Source organism: Dreissena polymorpha, chromosome 1, assembly GCF_020536995.1.
Source record: "Dreissena polymorpha isolate Duluth1 chromosome 1, UMN_Dpol_1.0, whole genome shotgun sequence".
Taxonomy (NCBI): Eukaryota; Metazoa; Mollusca; class Bivalvia; order Myida; family Dreissenidae; genus Dreissena; species Dreissena polymorpha.
Window position 1 is genome coordinate 26844470 of NC_068355.1, and position 21166 is coordinate 26865635.

The window sequence follows — 21166 nt, forward strand, 5'->3', positions numbered from 1 at the left end:
CTTGAACTTCCACCACTCAAAATGTGCAGCTTCATGATAACGCAGCTTTGAATTTTTGTTTGACCTTGAAGGATGACCTTGACCTTGAAGGATGACCTTGACCTTGAACTTCCACCATTCAAAATGTGCAGCTTCATGAGAATGCCCCGTTGATTTTTTTTTGTTTTTTTGACCTTGAAGGATGGCCTTGACCTTGAACTTCCACTACTCAAAATGTGCAGCTTCATGAGATACACATGCATGCAAAATATCAATGCTATCTTCAATATTAAAAAAGTTATGACCGATGTTAAAGTTTTCAGATAGACAGACGCCATATATTTGACATTTGACCTTGAAGGATGACCTTAACCTTCACCTTTCACCACTCAAAATGTTCAGCTCCATGAGATACACATGCATGCCAAATACCAAGTTGTTATCTTCAATATTGAAAAAGTTATGACCAATGGAAAAGTTTTCAGATGGACAGACGCCATAAATTTGACATTTGACCTTGAAGGATGACCTTGACCTTTCATCACTCAAAATGTGCAGCTCCACGAGATACACATGCATGCCATATATCAAGTTGCTATCTTCAATAGTGAACAAGTTTTAAATTTTTTACCTTTGACCTTGAAGGATGACCTTAACATTTCATCACTCAAAATGTGCAGCTCCATGAGATACACATGCATGCCAAATATGAAGTTGCTATGTTCAATATTTCAAAAGTTATTGCAAAACTTAACTATCTAAAAGTTTGAAATTTTTTACCTTTGACCTTAAAGGATGACCTTGACCTTTCATCACTCAAAATGTGCAGCTCCATGAGATACACATACATGCCAAATATCAAGTTGCTTTGTTCAATATTTCAAAAGTTATTGCACAACTTTACTATATTAAAGTTTTAAATTTTTGACATTTGACCTTGAAGGATGACCTTGACCTTTCATCACTCAAAATGTGCAGCTCCATGAGATACACATGCATGCCAAATACCAAGTTTCTATGTTCAATATTTCAAAAGTTATTGCAAAACTTTACTATGTAAAGTTTTTAATTTTTGACCTTTGACCTTGAAGGATGACCTTGACTTTTTACCACTCAAAATGTGCAGCTCAATGAGATACACGTGCATGCCAAATATCAAGTTGCTATGTTCAATATTTCAAAAGTTATTGCAAAACTTTACTTTATAAAAGTTTGAAATTTTTTACCTTTGACCTTGAAGGATGACCTTGACCTTTCACCACTCAAAATGTGCAGCTCCATGAGATACACATACATGCCAAATATCAAGTTGCTACAGTATAGGCAACGTGTACTTTGACAAATGCCACTCGTTGCGGTGTTCATTTTACGGTGTTTGCTTACCAAACGACCCCCGCGATGGGTGTTCAGATCAAATATTCGCGGGGGCCGTTTTCCATAAGGTGGACACCGCGAATCACCGCGGACCCATAATATCTACCGCAGTGTTCATCGTGTTCGCTAGAAATAAAATAATTGAACATAAACATAGGTCGGTACCAATTTGCAGAAAGAATCTACCATGCGTTTGAATGTTATAGGTGTCATTTGGTGTCTGAAAAATTAACAACGATTACAAACAATCACAATCGATTACCGCATACATGCAAAAATTCCCGTCTCTGTCCATTACCCGATAATCCCGAGATTTCCGATTTCATGCAAATTCTGATCAATGTTGACGATAAAAGTGTGATAGAAATGCAAAAATCACAAACGTTCGCCATATCTCTAAACTATCAAATGAATTTCTGCATATGTTTCTATTTAAAGATATGATTAAATAAGCGCCCAATCAGAACAGGTGTATTCCAACATTTGTAAATCACCTGACGCCTAGTGTGTGCGTTGTGTAGAGTTCATGTTTTGTTACAAATTGTAGCCACAAATAAATACATGTATATATGCCCATGATATTTTCATTTTCTTTGTTCTGAACCATAAAAAGCGCGCGAAAATTGGCGTGGGTGTATTTATTTTTGACACAAAATCTTCGTAGCGCAGACAACATTGGGATCTTTTAATTTCGATTTAAAGTTTCGTAGTGAATTTCTTCTCAAGTACCGGGGTAGCTCGCAAATGATTTGGAATTGACATTTCATCTGAATAAAATAAAAATCAAACACGCTGTAACACGCTTTATTTAGATTTCATGCAACATGTACAAGTCTTTTTTTGGAAATCGGGAAAAATGAAACCAAATTTTGTGAAAACAAAAAGGGCAATTGCATTGATTAACACCATAAAAGTTAATCGTTTTGATCATCTAAATGCTTAGTTTTAGTTTCCGACTTAACGTACTGCCCGAGTTTAAATACACATAAAAAATGTGCACATAATATCAACATGTACATGAAGTATATGATTTTATTTTGTACATGTACATGTACATTTAAAACGTGTGAATGACCCTCGCAGACAGGTGTTTACGGTGGCTGCGCAGCATCGCGGTGATCATAGGTGTTCCCGTTAACGATAGCGTGCAATCGCGGCAATTTCGGGTGTTCGCCGAACACCGCGGTCAGTAGTGTGTCCGCCCCCCGCGAAATGTCACCCATCGGGAAAATTGAACACCCCGGACACGCATTTTTGTCAAAGTACACATTGCCTGTACTGTATGTTCAATATTTCAAAAGTTATTGCAAAACTTTACTGTAAGGTTAAAGTTTTGGGACAGAATGACAGACAGAAAGACAGACAGACAGGCCAAAAGCAATATACCCCAGATCATTCGATCCGGGGGCATAAAAAGTATTAATTAAGGACATTCAAATTTACAACCCACCATCCCTTTTTCTCGTATTGCTTTCTATTATTAAACTCATCCTCTACACTTGCGAAGAATACCTAAAAAATCCTGTTAAATGTAATCAAGTTTGTTAAAATGTGTGTACTTTGATGCATTGCTGAACCTTCTGAATATCCTGAATAATGATATTGACATTGAACAAAACAAGGACATCCACTACTGTATCAGCAATGCAGGTCTTTCTCCAGAAATTTGCACACGGGAAAATATGTGTGATTTACAGGGTACTGGGTTACTCCTTTGAATTTATGTAAGGTTAGGCACTTAACAATATGTTACTGTACTTAAGAAAGTGCAATAATTGAACAAATATATATTTAAACTAATCAGCCTTTTAAAACATGATGAATCTTTAATGTCTTTCAAGATATTGAAGATTTACAGCAACACAAATTGGTGAGATAAAGTAATAAACTAAAGATTCAGGCACGTAAGTGCTTAAAGAGCCGGGGAAAAGGCATGAGTATTACAAGTATTGCAATTTATTATTTATTTAAAAGATCATGTCAAGGTTAATTTGATTCTGTGCAGTTTTGATTCTGTACTTTTTTGACAGATTGTCATAGTTCTCTTATATAATTTTGTATTTTTAAACATTATTCCTGAATGAAGTTGTAAGTGTATGATAAATGCTTCCAGTTCTCCCCTGTCAGGAAAAGCATGCGACAATGAAATGTACAGTGTTCGACACTAACGGGTGTCGGGTAGACCAAGACTCCTAGAAATGGGACTCGGACTCCTTGTTTTCGTGTCAAGGCAGTCCGTCGGACTCCTTAAAAATCATCTTTCAAATATAAAAATATTCATTGATTTACTTTTTCGTATCTCGAATTCGGAGTGTCAGAACTTCTGCACATTCCAAAACATATGTCACTCATCATTTTTCTTGAACACATCAACAAAAAAACATTCCGAATTATTTATTTTGTTTCCCTGTCGCAGTCCTTGCGTGTAGTCCCCGGTCTCTCATAACTTTAAAAACCATCATAATACCCGAAATTGTTTACACAATGCACGTTTCATGGACCCAAGTAACTGAAGATAGAAAATGCGTGAATAACCACGTGTCGCTCGCTATCAATCGATTATTTCAGAGGTTTATTGTGGTTCGTTGACTTTGTTATACCAACCACACTTATCTATCCCGACGTTGTATCCCACCACGATAAAATCGTTGCCAGTTACTAAAGAGACTAATGATGGCAACCGGGTGTAGAATCCTCTTGGAAATTGTGCTTTTCATGCATAATACTAAAAAAACATTTTTCGACACGTAAAGCGCGGGAAAATTATGCTGCATGTACAACGCCACGTCATCTGCATGGAAAGCGAGGATGTATTGATTTTTGTATGTGTACACACCTTGTTATAAGCGCAGAGAACATTACGATCTTTAAATTTTTGTTAAAAGTGTCGCAGTTAATTTTTATAAAATTACATGGCCAATATGTTTTTATTTGACATTTCCTCTAAATAAATTTCAAACAAAACACGCTGTATCTTTATCGTTACGGTCTTTATGATAACTAGAAATCTAATTATTGAAACAGTTATTGTACTTTATACATATTACACAGGGGTTCCACTGGCCCAAAAAAAGTTGTCGCCACTTTTTCGCGGCGTGAATACTGTCGGTTATTCCACCTTATTAATAAGAACAATCATTTCAAGAAACCTTACTCCATTAATGTCATTGACTATATTATCACTTTAAAAAGTATGTTATTTCATAAAAAAACAATAAGTACCTTCATAAGTCATACCTTCATAAGTCTTAATAAGCTTATTTGTATATAAATAACGTTTTTTTCAACTTGATAAACAACACAGATAACCAAAATAATATAATAATGTTAACATCAATGTATTAAACAGTATGCTGCATAAATGTTTCAAAATTAATTATTTAAATATAAAATCACACCAATGTTCATCATTTGAAAGGGAATCAGAAAATAAAGCATCTCACTTCAAAGTGTTTAACAGTTATATTTGGTCATTTGGACATGATATACATCAGCTTCTGTTAATAACAAGTTTTCTGTTAGTGGTGGATGATTTCCAGGTTCAATTAAATGACTGTTGTTCACGCCTTTTTCCTGACAGAAAAGCCCAGATAATTGCCACCATCCATTCTAGTTGCCTGAAATAACATAAGACATAGTTTTACAAACTATCAACATCAAACCAACACATAAATGTCCCTATCTTTAAATGTCCGAATTTAACATATCCGAAATATAGTACATCGAGTGAATGTTTTATATCTAATTCAGAAATTGTTGTTATCTTAATCAATTTATATCCTTCCCAGAACATTACAATAATGAATCTATTAAACAGAAATGCTCACAAATACCTGTTGAAACAATTTTTTATTTGTTGATGTGGAGAAATTAAATGCTTTTGCCAGCCCCATGGTTTTGATTTTAACAAAGAAATAGCGGCCCTTATAATCATTATAATTATTGATCGTCGTGTCAGTTTGTCCCCGTGTTACTCAATATCATAAAGGAGCCGTTAATCCGATAATAACCCCCATAAAACATGACAATAGCAGTAAAAACACCGTTTGTAACACTTACACGCTTCGGTGATTTCTAATGCACTCTGCTCTGTAGGTCGCTTACATCGTCATAAATCAATATTTACAACTGACAGACGCTGGCCGCTAATGCTCGGTCGTGTACTTTCAACTCGCAGTACATTTTCAGATAGGATTTTACCGATTTTTTTTAAATTCGCCACTTTTAAAAAATTGGAGCCACATTTAAAAATTTAGCGCCATTTGGCGCCAATGGCGATCGACAGCGGAACCCCTGTTACAGAAAATCCGGAAAAATGGAATTAGTGTTAAGCGTTTTGAAAACACGCTAAGACTGCCTATAGACCTTGATGTTTTGATAAAGGTGATTACAATGTGGGAATGCAACTCTGCCGATGTGGTCAGTAATGACCGGTATAATACTTTGTTCTGAATTGCATTAGTGTTTAAATGAATAATTTCTAAGAAATATTATTGAGCAAAAATATATAAAGCAATGAAAAATATAGGACTGTTACACCCGTTACATATGAATCATTAACTATGACACTAACAAAACATAATTCTCCGATTATGGTTTTTAACCCTAATCCCAATGTTAACAAGCAAGCATACATATCAATGCATAATTAACACATGTACATGTATATTGTTTAAACCTTTCAAAAATAACTTAAATTGTATTGGAATGGGTATAATATGAACACAGGGTTAAATAATGTTGCAATGATAGATAACATATGATAACAATTATTGAACTTTGATCTGAAACCAAACATGAAAGAGAATCATGGATTAACATGTGTAATAACCCGAACAATAGTGTATATACAAAGTATCTGATTGTTTGACTCTCTGAAGTCTGTTCAGACTCCTAAATTTTTAAAGCAGGGAGTCCAAAGGACTCCTTTCTCAAATGAGTTAGTGTCGAACACTGAATGTATATTGTTAAAACAAAAATAACAAAACAACTGTACTGATGTTGGCCTGCAATTTATTTTAAGATGTGTATTTTACCATAGCATTAGTTTGAGTAAACATCTTCAGGGTCTATGTGTACCAAACTGGCATTGCATTGGTAAAACATTAACAGACTGTTTACTTTGGTCAATATTTATATTCAACATTTCTCATACACTCAAAATCTTGTCAAAGCAGCAAATAATTATTGATGCTTCTGTATAATTTTATATTATTTTCTAATACAGATATACAGCTCTGACTCATTGTTAATATTGCAATATGTTCATTTAGTTAAAAAATGTGCATGAAATAAAACTTATTAGCACACGCCCAGTTGTAAACTTCAAATACTATCAGATAAAGCAAAGCCAATGGGCGCTGCCATTTTGAATATGCGACTATGATCATGAGACTAAAAGTCACCTGTGGTAGAAAGTAGTCCGTGAGCCCACGACAGAGGTGAATGTAATACACCCTAGTGCAAGAGAGTGCTAGAAGGAGTGCTGTATTCCAAGAAGAACCCGGTCAATTAATTTTGTCAGTGGACATTCAAAATAAACAACACAACACTGAACTATGACCAATCACAACACTCTCACACAGTATTATCAAGAAGATATTTAAACCAAAAAATCAGTTGAAAAACATCATAATGTATTTATCGTAAAATCAAGACAAGATGTGTTTGTGAAACACAATATCCCCCTTTATATGACCTTGACCTTGTGAAGGATGACCTTGACCTTGTGAAGGATGACCTTGACCTTTCACCACTCAAAATTTGCAGCTCCATGAGATACACATGCATGCAAAGTATCAAGTTGCTATCTTCAATATTGCAAAAGTATTCATAAAATAAGCGATTTGGGCCACATATATTTGACCTTTTACCTTGAAGGATGACCTTGACCTTGACCTTTCAACACTCAAAATGTGCAGCTCCATAAGATACACATGCATGCCAAATATCAAGTTGCTATCTTCAATAGTGAAAAAGTATTCATAAAATAAGCGATTTGGGCAACATATATTTGACCTCTGACCTTGAAGGATGACCTTGAACTTGACCTTTCAACACTCAAAATGTGCAGCTCCATAAGATACACATGCATGCCAAATATCAAGTTGCTATCTTCAATATTGCAAAAGTATTCATAAAATGAGCGATTTTGGCCACATATATTTGACCTCTGACCTTGAAGGATGACCTTGACCTTTCACCACTCAAAATGTGCAGCTTCATAAGATACACATGCATGCCAAATATGAAGTTGCTATCTTCAATATAGCAAAAGTTATTGCAAAATGTTAAAGTTGGCGCAAACAGACCAACAGACCAACAGACAGACCAACAGACCAACAGACAGGGCAAAAACAATATGTCCTCCACTACTATAGTGGGGGACATAAAAATAATGTACTAAGTTAACTGGTATGAAATTACTGTTAAAACAATTTTTCTTTCAGAAACTGATAGTCAAGTGTGACAGTGACAGAAGAATATCAATCAATATTTAAAATAAACCCACATTACTGAGGTGAATGAATCAATGAAATACTTGACAGGAAGGTAATAAATGTTTGGAATCAATTGAATAATGCAACAGACACAGTTTTAAAAGCAGAAAGCTTAATTATCAGTGGTGCTTAACTTTTACTGATAAAGAGCTTTTGGTTGCAAAGTTATATGGCAATACATTAAAATACTAATGAACACAAACTAGTATATAAGTATATCAATCAATAAAGAAATAACTGTATACGTTAATTGAAATGAACAGTAAATATTACGATTTCAGAGATCTGAGAAGCATATGATAACTTGTTTTCTTTTGGTTCGTTTACTTGTTACCCAATACCTACCTGAATGCGAGACAACTCTTGTTTACCCTTAGTTTCGAAAAGACCGAATATTTGTTGTTAAGAAAAATCGGTCCATTTAGTCGATTACGAAATTCCACAATGTGCCATTTTATCAATTTTAAAAATATCAATTTGACGAGACTCTTTTTCTTAAAATGGCTAGAAAATCTCTGTACATATCACACATGTTATTAGGATAAATCCACCATGATTCTTTAATACCTGTTTTATAAGCTGATGTATCTTCATACAGTCTGCAGACCTGTTTGCCACTCAATCTGTACTTGTACAGGGCAGTATCAGAGCAGATATATAGGTCATCATGAAGGTAGGCAATAGCATTACAACTATGTTGTAACTTAAGCTTCCTGCCTTTGGCAAGCTGGCTCTGGCTTACTGTGATAAACTGGACCTCATCATCCATAGCCACTGCAACCTCAGTGGGTGTGATAAGACACATGTCGGAGTCCAGTTGCTTATATGCATCCCTGAAATCCAAGTGACTCACCACATGGTACTGCTGGTTCAGAAGCTTTACTCTCTTATTAAAGTAGTCTGCAACCAGGACCTGTCCATTTGGGAGAGCACATACTGCTGTGATAAAGCATGTGTCTGATTCACTTGGCATTTTCACATGGTGCACAGACTTCCCATTCACAGTGAAAACCTTGTTTAAAACGTTCTCTTTTAAAAATATATCAGATTGTTGTATATTTTCCAGACATTTTTTACTGGCAATAAAAGAGAGTTCTTTACCCAGTACTTTCGGTATGGCTACATGGAGATGGAACAATTCATAGTGAAGTCTAATGCAGCTGTTTCTCACAACCTTGAGAGGAGCTTGTTTCAGGTTTAGCTCTTCTTTCTTCTCCTTAATAGTGCTTTTCTCAAAATCTGCTAATAAATATTTGATTTCCTCACGCATTTCACTGATTGGGTATTGCATATGTTTATGTGTTGTATTAACTGTGCTGGTTTCACATTCGCGTAAATATGATACTATATTCACACGCAAACCATCCACAATAAGCCTCTCATGTTCTTTGTATGAAACCTTAAGAGACTTGATTCTGTCCTCCTGATACGTCTGACATTGTTTCAGTTGTGAAAGAGTATTTTCCGTGCTGACAGACAGGTTCTTGAAGTTGGTTGACTTCCCTCCGGCAGCCTGAGGTAATGGAGTTACTTGTACGCATAGTCTGAAATACAATCACATGGGAGACAGTAAGTGATTGAATAGTAATCTGTGTACCCCGAAACAATATTAATTAGAATACAAATTAAAAGGGGCATTTTAACAAAAAAAAATATTTAGGCACATACAATAACAATGCATATGTTACATCAATTCACATGTTACTTTTATAGAGGCAATACTATATTGATTATTATTAAAATAAAAATATATAAATAAATATGTATCTATCTACTGTGTGTTTGGGAAATAATGCAAACCGCATTGAACAACAAATTGTGCATTTATTCATTATAATGATATTACCACTCTTTAGTAATGTCATTATTAGAATGCATGTGTATAACATAAAGTTATGTATATTTAACTCATCATTATTATACTGATTAAAGTGCCACATGACAAAGTGTGTTTTTATTAAGACATTCAGTGTTTTCAGTGTTTCAAATTGAAATAATTCTTATAAAATGGCAATCTAAGTATAAACTAAAATATGTTTTGCAAGCCGTTAATATGTCTCTTTTACTATAATATTTTTCTTTTTTTTAAGGTTATAAATTATGAGAACTTAATTCCTTATTGCTTTCTTAATTGAGCTTATTAAATACTAGTAGATGAAGAATGATGTGATAATTCATACTTATTGTTAAATACTGTAAAAATTAACAATGGACTAGCATACACACACATACACTCAACCATTTCGACACAAATCACAAGTAAATTGACAAATATTGAAACTCCATAATTTGTAATCAAGAGATAAATTCTTGTTACCGTCTGATGTAAAGCAATTTGACAAATTTCAAGTGATTTTTCAAAAGTATAATTTGCCCCCTTGGTGCAAAAAGGTATCATATGACATTGAAATGAGAAGGCACATAGCAATTTTTGCACCAACATAGCGAATTGATCTTGCATTTAAACATGTTATCATTTATGAAACCATTTCTTTGAATATAATAGTTTCAAAATGTTTAGCTCCCATCATAATTGGTTGCATAATAGCCCACACTTGACTTTCTTCTGAGTATAAAGAATGTAGGCATCATGTCATATTATAATTAAACAAAAAACATAGTATGAATAAAGAAGGCCATCATGGCCCTTAAGGCCACGACTTTTATATTTCTTGGTTTACAAAACCGCCGACCCTAATTTTTGGAAAATGGGAAAAAAAATAAAATCGGAAAATCGTCTTTTTTTTTATATATTTTATTCCCGACCGCACTGAAAAACGAGCGAAACGAGAAAACAAAAACGATCCGGTTTGAGTACGGTTGCGAATAAAATCAAGTAAGTACAATCAACGATTGGTTCACATATATTACAGAGATCGGGATATTTTTCAATGTGACACAGTATGTACCAGTCCTTTTATGGGCACTTCTCAAAATTTATTTAATTACAGACAATAGGAAAATCAGCGTCAGTAAAATGTCGACCGCATCAAAATTTATTTCCGAGTCTGTGACGCAACTATATTGTTTAACATGTTTATTATATTAAACATACCCGATATTATAGTAGATAAAAAAGTATTACCTTGCAATTTGATAATTAGTATAAATAATCCAATAAAACACTGCCATTATTTACGATATTTGTGTTTAGGAATTTTGTAAACACGTCCGCCATAGTTTATAGGAACTGTACAGAAAGTTTGGAAATCGGAACAAATCGGTATATCTCGGAAAATCATTGATAAATGTATTTGTCGTTTTAATGCTTAGGGCCGAGTAATTTCGGCAAATCGGAACTCAACTTGCGTATTAAAAATACTAGCTCAATTAACCGTTAAACTCCGCCTCCGTTCTCTGCAAAAGATTCGAAGGCGGAGCTATGCACGTGCTATTATTAAATTGGAGGATTGCAATTGAGAAACAAACGCACGATTGGTTCGGCATGTTGATTGCTAGACAAAGGAAGCCAATTTTGTCGGCGCGAAATTTGTCGCTTTATTGCTTCAGACAGCAAGCGGCTTTCCTTTGATGACGTCAAACTGTCAATTCACACAGACTGCACATTTTCAGAAGACTTTAACTGGCTCCTTGTTTACAATTCCAGTAAAAACACTTGCTAACATTAAACTTTGGATTAAATTATCAAAATAAAGCAAAAGCCAAGTTGACAAATATGATTGTATTAATTCGCGTCAGTTTAAAAAAGACGTGCTATCTTGTTGAAAATCAACGAGTTTTCACGACAACAACAACTTTAACAAACATTACCGCGACGACGCGGGGATCGATCTACCTCGATTTTTTTTCATGGACGATGTCATAAGTCCAATAAGAGCAAACACAAACTTTGTGTATGAGTAGTTTATCTTATATAAGATTTATGCAACGGGCATCGCATTGCGTAATGGTGCGCATCGAATTACGGAAATGAAGCGCAGTTTTTCGTTTTAATGGGAGAAGAATGCATGTCATTTAATGGAGTGTTTAAAATTGCCTGATGTTACAAAAGGTGCTTTTAGGTGACTCATTTCATTTGAAGATATAGATGTGTTTCATTGCATAATTAGATTTTTCGTCTCTGTGTTAAGGTTATAAAAGATATGATGTCTTTGTTCTGATGTTATTAGTATTAACTTATTTTTCCAATGATGTTTTTTTTTTTTTTTTTCGACCGCCCGATGGACCATTTTCAAAATAATTTTTGTAAACCAATAAAAAAAAAGTTGTGGCCTAAAGGGACTGTCAACCACGATGACAAAGATAAGAAAAGTTGTAAAATATTGCATTTTTTACAATTATTGGTTTATATTGATTAAAAAATCACGACTGGTATATTACATTACTTGAAAAAAAAGTTCATATTTTCAGTATTTTAGGTAACACAATTTTGCGATGTGAAATCAAAAGTACACCTCGAAAATATGTGACATAACGATATACACACTATAAATAACGCAAGTATATTGATCATTTTATATATAAAATATATACAATTCACTACGCATGCACAATTTGCATTCCTGGGTTTACCACGTGACGATGATGTTCAATCTACTGGCGTTATTTATATTTTGCCTGGTAGTTACCTGCATCCGATTGTATAAACAGTTAAACCGCCGGTTAACCACATACCGGCGGTTAAAAGTGGGTAACATGTTGGATACTGGTCGGTAAGCGTTTGTATAAAATTTATTTATACAAACGCTTTATAATACCGATCGGTTAAAACCCAGTTAAAACATACCCTGCTTCCCATGGTGGGTAAGTTTAAGTAACCAAGAAGTAACTTACACAAAATGGCCGCGGCGCACAACATTATAAAAGCTAACCATCAACGACCTTCACAATTTCGAAGAGTAAACAGACAATTGCAGTGACTGACACTTTATTTGACTTAATTTACAGCTAGGGCAATACGATTTCCGACTTCGGACGACGAATTTAAGGACGCACAGAACGTGTTTCTTATATTCTGTTATGGGTATGCCGTGTGTGATCCGATGCATCAATGGCGCCCATGTTAAAATCATTTCTCCGAGAACAGGGAACAACAAAAGTGCAAACAAAACACGTTCGAACTAGTATCTTACCTTTAATAATCCTTTAAAATCCATAAATAATCCATTTAATTCAATAATTGAGTTTGCATCTAGGGTCTTTGATAATTATTTTAGCATAGCTAAATAAAGACCCTTATGCCATCATATCATTATATTCAAATGAGAACTCAAATAACTTTCTTCTTCGTCACACGCTACGTCATGTAACTCTATGTACATTACTGCTGTTAAAATGAACCGGAGCAGTTTATCAAATGTGTCGTGTTCTGAGAAAAATGGGCATAATACATGTGCTTAAAGTGTGGTCCCATATTAGCCTGTGCAGTTCGCACAGGCTAATCAGGGACGACACTTTCCGCTTTTATGACATTTTTTGTTCAAATGAAGTCCCTTCTTAGCAAAAATCAATTTTTGGCAGAAAGTGTCATCCCTGATTAGCCTGTGCGAACTTAACAAGCTAATCTGGGACGATACTTTACGCACATGAATTATGACCAGTTTTCTCAGAACACGACATAAATAATAGCCGTTTGTGAACTCGGTTGCATTTGTAGATTTCTGCATACAAAGATATATTTAAACTTGAACAATGTTTTATTTGTCTATGGTAAATTCCCTTATTGTACAAGAAAGTAAGTAAGTTTATTGTAAACATAAGCCAAATTAGAAGAATAGTGTAGCATGTTACGAAGACCATGTATAATTTTTATGTTACATCTAGAACAACTAGAAGAATAGACGTCTTTGTAAGCACTCTCTTGCAGTTTGGAAGCACCAGGGATTCCGCTAAATGATGCAAATCCCGACATCATTATCATTTTGTCCCTGGTCATTTTGATGAACTCATAGTTAAAATTTACACTTTATTTTATTGTGAATTCATTTGTAAATGAATTTGATAAAAAAAATACATGTCGCTGTTTATAAGTGTGACACTTCGCGCGAAAATTACGTCATTAGAAAATGCATTGTGGGAATGTTTTGGTTTAAGTTACCGGTGGTTAAATTCCACTATGCGCGGTTAGGTTACTTTGCGGTATATCGTGTTTATACACTCTTTTCAAGTAATGTAATATACCAGTCGTGCTATTTTAATCAATATAAACTTTTAATGGTAAAAACATACGGTATTTTACAACTTTTCTTTTCTTCGTCGTCGTGGTTGACAGTCCCGTTAAGGGCTAATCTGAGTTCCTGCACATGAATTGTGGAAGGCTTCAACTGGTGGTCTATTGTTTGACCCCACGGGAGTGTTAAGAATTTAGTTTGAGATTTGACTTGGTGACATGTTTCTAGACCATGTTATCCACTTTCAGACTTGGCCTAAATATTGTCAAGATACCAGTACACATTCTGAGTTGTTTCCAGAGTGAGTCATGAAATATGGTCTCTGTAGTTGCACAAAGGATGTTCTTATTGTTCATTTGGTAAACTACTTTCAACACACAAATGAAACAAAATTTGAACTCGGCCTTGACATATATTCAGGAAGCAGGATCACATGACTTTAAAGGGTTCACTAATTCATGTCAATGGATGTACACACCGGTAAGTGATGCTTTTTTCACTAATTCATGTCAATGGATGTACACACCGGTAAGTGATGCTTTTTTCACTAATTCATGTCAATGGATGTACACACCGGTAAGTGATGCTTTTTTCACTAATTCATGTCAATGGATGTAAACACACTGGTAAGTGATGCTTTTTTCACTAATTCATGTAAATGGATGTAAACACACCGGTAAGTGATGCTTTTTTCACTAATTCATGTCAATGGATGTAAACACACTGGTAAATGATGCTTTTTACCAATAACTTTTAAACCATTTTTTTTAAGAATTTCAAACAAAGCATACACAACAGTTTTTATACGGTTTATGACAGTGTGAAAAACATTGGAATTACTTTATTTAATAAGTCTTTGTTATAGGCCAAACATATGATATGTAATGAATTCATATACACGGTTGAGCTGCATGCAACGTGAAATCTTGGCACCAATTTCAGGCGCATTCCATAATGAAGTTTTGTATGTGCCGGCCGCACACATAAATCTGATTCATATTTGGCCTTAATACTGTCTAGATAAACATTCTAACAAAGTTTAAAGTTTCATTGATAATATATTAAAATGTGAATCTAAAGTGGTAACAAAGACGGTACAAAATGGACACCTAACACTACAGCCACACACCGAAATACACTGAAAAAGGGTGATTACAATTATAGCACATCCTGGTCTGGTGATTAAAACAGCCCCAACATCTGGTGGTCATTTAAAAAAAAAATTGTTTAATGTTTATGCAGAACAGATATTATGACAGCACACTTTATCAATGTTTTGAGCAAGTTTCATTAGAAGCGGGTCACACATGTGACTTCTTGTGTGAAAAAAAAGATACATGTAATTTTAGCTAAACTACCGGCCGCATTGAAGACATGTTTATTAATTTACTTAAATCATATCTTACTTTGTGGAGAAATAACTCGAATAAATGTTCAGCAAGTTTCTAGGATCCCTTGTCAAATAAAAACGCACTTTTTACCAAAACACACATTTAGCTAATTGTGTGTTTTTCGTTAATATGTGCGTCTTCAGTGTTCAAAAGTGCATTTAAGTGCGCTTTTTGTGCGTTTTTCCTTTTCAAGTGCGTTATTTTAGTGAAAAAGTGCGTTTTTTGTGTGTTTTCTTCATCTGTAAGTGCGCTTTTGAGTGTAGATGTGAGCAAAATGTGTGTTTTTTATCTAAGAAGTGCGTCTTTTATTTAGGAAGTGCGTTTTTTGTGTGTTTTCTTCATCTGTAAGTGCGCTTTTGAGTGTAGATGTGAGCAAAATGTGTGTTTTTTATCTAAGAAGTGCGTCGTTTATTTAGGAAGTGCGTCTTTTATCTAAGAAGTGTGTTTTAAGGTTTACAGATGTGGGTTTTTTCTCACAAAAGTGCGTTTTTCTATTTTGATGTGCGTCTTTTTTAAGCATAAGTTAGTCTTTTATTTCATAAGTGCGTTTTTATCATATGATCTGTTTTAAACGGATGTATCTAAAAAGACACATGTTTAACACACTTCTTAAAAAGTGCTTCTTTAACAACCGTTTAGCAAATGTTGTACAGAAATTGATCAAGAAACAAAATTGTTGCAGGCTCTAACAATTTATTTACATCAAATGAATAAACATAGACATAATCTCAGTAACCTGTAATAATATAAGGGGCAGTTTGAATAATTACTGGTTGTCCATATTAACCTGTTTAATGTTTACATACTTTATCATACAATTTCAATGCATACCCTATTGCTTACGTTTTAATCTCAAACATTTCTACACCTAAATCAGCCTGTGGGTAACTTATTAAAAATATTGAAAGTGTCAAAAGTATTATGTGGGCTTGATAGTATCAATTATATTTCCTCAACATAAATAAGTATTTGAACTTTCTTATACTGATATTTATAACCTAATACAATTAATGTCTACCACATTGACCATAAACATACATTTTAAAAGGCAATTAAAATAATATTTATACTATTAATATTATTTGCTAAAACCATTCAGCATGTTATATTTAAATATTTACAATTAAATATAATGTGTTAAGGGTGCTGTGTATTATTCAATAAATATTTTGGTGTTGAAATGACTGCCTTATCAGTATTTCTCAAATTATGCAATTTTTGGCTTAGACACAGCATGGAATCAGATAAGAGAATAGCCAGTCCCTATCAGTCCTCCATCTAAGCCTAACTAAGGGGTGTTGACATTATGTAACTTTTGATTTGTTCAGGCACTATCTATTTGAGAACCACAGATAGGAGTTATTTTTTGAAAACAAGCAGCATCAGCAACTGACTTTAAGCTAGAATTAAGACTAATTATTCTTGTGTAAAATGTCTTGATATACTTTAAGCATGAAGTATTGTGTGATGAAAAAAATGTGTATTTACTACAATGTGTAAATCAACAATAAGTTTGTTGCAAAGGAGATTAAAAGTTGGTGGTTAAAGACATATAAAGCGATATGGTCTAGTTCAACAACTGCCTGTATTTTTGGAATACTGAAGAACAGTCTGTTGTAACAGGTTCGTATTTTCAATTCTGCATCCCTTTTTTATTCGGCGTAAGCTGCATAAGCCAGCTTTTCACCTTAGCCTGACCTTTGTAAGTGTCCAATAAAATTCAAATAAAATTTCCCGCGGCTAGGTACGAATGAATACACTTCATTTATTCCATTGGCTGATTTGAGTATACCACCAGAACATTGGAAACATATCCGCGTCTTTGTAACACTGTTTTACTGTATGAAACAATCTTATCTCTAATGAAAAGGCTTAATAGATAGAACAGTTTTACACTCAATTCTCGACATCAATACAGTTTGTGCGTACACCTTTTATTTTCAGAGTATTACCAGCGCAAAAGCGTTTAAACTTAAAAGGCTATGTTCTCATATTTAGTACTTACTTCCATATTCCTGTCAACATGTTAACATGTAAAAGTATAAAGAGCAGTGGAAGCGAGGCCTCACTTTAAAGCATTGCATTTCAACCCACGAGTTTTCGGGTCAATTCGCGGACATTCAGAGTTTATATACAGGTCATCACCGGAGTTCGCGGCCAGTAAAATAATCGTTATATAATAAAGACGCTATCCGTGAACTAGGTGACCTGGAATTTTCTTTAGACCAGAAATATGTTAAATGAAGATATTCAGCAATATAATTATGGTATGTCAATAATAGATTCTTAATGTGTTTTCAACAATACAATGATAAATAGTATTTTTGATAAATTTAACAATAATTATTCCACCATATTGCCTAATGTACTAAAGTGATATTATGAGCATGTAACAGTTTATAGGTGTCTATCGCAACCGTTGATTATTTTTGATGTTTCTACTTCATATACACTTATATTAATTAATGCAACATCAACATACTAAAACAATATACCAGAAAGAGAAAAATAATGCATTTGAATATCAACCGTTCTTTCGTTTGACAACTGATCATGCGTTTACGAGTTGAACCTAAATTTAGTTTTAATGCAGATTTGTTCATACGACACAAAGACACAATATTGTTTTACGGATCATTTCGGCTTACAGGACTGGGTGGGTCACGTAAGAATATCGAATATAAAATATATTTTTATAAACAACTGGTAGCAAGGTGAGTTGCAGATAATTGATCGGTAACCACATTTTAACTAACTATTTTGACCTGTTAATTCTTTTCAGCTCAATTCAACAGTGCAAAATGCCCATAATATCACTTTAATCATGAGCACGATGATTCTCGATACTGTTAATAATCGAATCAAATAGCAATGCCCGACAAACCACTAAAACAGGTTTGTTCGAAGAACGCGCCTATAAATACGGATACTTCTCGTGTGGCCGGTTGACTCATATGTTTAAATTTCACTTCCATTCTTCTTTTGGTTTTCTGTTTTGTATCTATAGGTTTATGACCAGCAATATGTTATAATGTAAAATAAGCCGCGAAAACTCCCCGTAACATCCCGTACTGCGTGTGATGCAGCTAAGAACTGCACAGAAAAAGACATTCGCTATCCTTGATCTCATTCATTAAACTATTTACGCCGTATATCTTTTTTAAAGATATTTCTTGTTTAGTTTATTGAATTAATTATGATCATTATCATATTTATGTATTGTCACTGGGAAATATAAATGGATGAGTAAATGTAATGCAATTTTAAAGAAAAACAAAACCATTTGAATTATTATGGCTGTATTTTATAGTTATTGTCATCTTAAAGTTATTTATACCTATTTTTGGTCATTAATGAACAGATTTTCCCCCCATATTAAATGAGAACTTTTAAATTTAAAGGTTAAACCCCATGGTGACCGTGAAATTTACATTGATCAGAAGATCCTTTGGAAAGAATGTGCATCATCGCATCGCCTGCCAAAAAAGGGAGCAAAAGAGAGACTACCTGATGTATGGACTTGAATACCAGGTTTTACCCTGCACAAGCTGGCCGACATGAGAAGAACAGGAGTGGGAAAACCACGCCCTCTCCTTGACCAAGAAAAGCTGGATTTGTTTAGAGGTAAAACTATACAGGGTACTGGTTATTGCATTTTAAAGGTGTCACACTTCCGACCAGTCCACACAGCAAAATGAGACCACGTATCTTGGTACATTTTTGAACAGTATTTTCTATCAAACGTATTTATTTATGAAAAGCGTTAAGTCACATGTGATCAGGGGATTAAAATTGCAAAATAAACCACCAAAAACAACAAGCAAACAAACTAGTTTTGATTTAAATTTATAATTTTTATAGCAACAAGATTACCATAACAGCAATATTCAACACTTACATTATAAAATATCTTTCAGGACCTGATCAAATGAGATCATGCACGAGACGCATAGCGCAAAGGCCATGACAGTATAATAGTTGCAAAGAAGTTTGACCGGCTGGTGGCAGACTTGGAGAGAAAGATGAGAGCTGCACTCCGCCGCCTCAAAGAAATGCTGACAGGCCTTGATTGATATGCATCTTTCTTATGTATATAGCTGTTCGTGTGTATATACTGTACATGTTATCATAGTATGCTATTATTTTTTGTTTATTTATAATCAAATTATGTTTATATTTATTTCATCAAATTGCCATTGATATTTAATTACTCATTTATGTTAAAAAATGTTGGTGTAAATTAAAGTATAAAATTGAATTATCTTGTAATTATTAAAATACACAAATATATATGTTTATATAATTATTGGTTTTTATTGCATATCTGAATTAAAAAAAAACTTTTAACAGCATATAATTGAATCAACTGTTAAGGCAAAAGATGCACCTTTAACGCGCATGTGTGCTTTTTGTGAGTGCGTTTTTTGCTGCCATTCATGTGCGTAAATTGTGCGTTTTGTGTGGGTTATAACTGCGCTTAACGTGCGTTAAATGTGCGCTTTTTGTGAGTTAAATGTGCGCTTTTTTATTAAAAAGCGCACATTTAACGCACATAAAAGCACACATTTAACACACATGTGCGCTTTTATGTGGGTTATAACTGCGCTTTTCGTGAGTTAAATGTGCGCTTTTTAAATAAAAAAGCGCACATTTAACTCACAAAAAGCGCACATTTAACACACTTAAAAGCGCACATTTTACACACATAAATGGCAGTCAAAAACGCACTTATAAAAAGCGCACGTTTAACGCACATTTAACGCACATAAAAGCGCACATGTAACACACATGTGCGCTTTTATGTGGGTTATAACTGTGCTTTTTGAGAGTTAAAAGTGCGCTTTTAAAAAAAAAAGCGCACATTTAACTCACAAAAAGTGCACATTTAACGCACTTAAAAGCGCACATTTTACACACATAAATGGTAGTCAAAAACGCACTTATATAAAAAGCGCACGTTTAACGCACATTTAACGCTAACGCACATAAAGCGCACATTTATCCACAAAAAGCGCACATTTTCTTGTTTGTTTGTTTTTGTTAAAAACTCACTCGGTAAGAAAAAGCGCACAAAAAACGCAGTGCCAATACCGCCACGTTTAACACACGCAAAACGTACTTAAAACGTACATTTTACACTTTTTTGAGAAGGGATATTGAGGAAAAATATAATACTTTTACTGTGTGTTCATAATATTTTCTTTAAGGCCACGACTTTTATATTTCTTGGTTTACAAAACCGCCGACCCTAATTTTTGGAAAATGGGAAGAAAAAAAAAATCGGAAAATCGTCTTTTTTTATATATTTTATTCCCGACCGCACTGAAAAACGAGCGAAACGAGAAAAAAAAACGATCCGGTTTGAGTACAGTTACAAATAAAATCAAGTAAGTACAATCAACGATTGGTTCACATATATTACAGAGATCGGGATATTTTTCAATGTGACACAGTATGTACCAGTCCTTTTATGGGCACTTCTCAAACTTTATTTAATTACAGACAATAGGAAAATCAGCATCAGTAAAATGTCGACCGCATCAAAATTTATTTCCGAGTCTGTGACGCAACTATATTGTTTAACATGTTTATTATATTAAACAAACCCGATATTATAGTAGATAAAAAAGTATTACCTTGCAATTTGATAATTAGTATAAATAATCCAATAAAACACTGCCATTATTTACGATATATGTGTTTAGGAATTTTGTTAACAAGTCCGCCATAGTTTATAGGAACTGTACAGAAAGTTTGGAAATCGGAACAAATCGGTATATCTCGGAAAATC

The 21166-nt window shown here is 34.0% G+C and overlaps 1 protein-coding gene and 1 long non-coding RNA gene across 2 annotated transcripts in view; one reads left to right on the forward strand and one right to left on the reverse strand.

Annotated features, from left to right (window-relative positions):
- LOC127864939 (uncharacterized) overlaps positions 1 to 21166 on the reverse strand; it is a 77653-nt gene that overhangs the window by 49792 nt on the left and 6695 nt on the right. The window contains exon 2 of the mRNA XM_052404831.1: positions 8421 to 9397. Within this exon, the coding sequence (XP_052260791.1) occupies positions 8421 to 9397 (977 nt within the window). The remainder of the gene's footprint in view (positions 1 to 8420; positions 9398 to 21166) is intronic.
- On the forward strand, positions 16938 to 19523 carry LOC127865009 (uncharacterized). Its single transcript, XR_008042449.1, has 3 exons — positions 16938 to 16998; positions 18777 to 18999; positions 19293 to 19523. It is a non-coding gene; the product is annotated as an uncharacterized LOC127865009 (long non-coding RNA).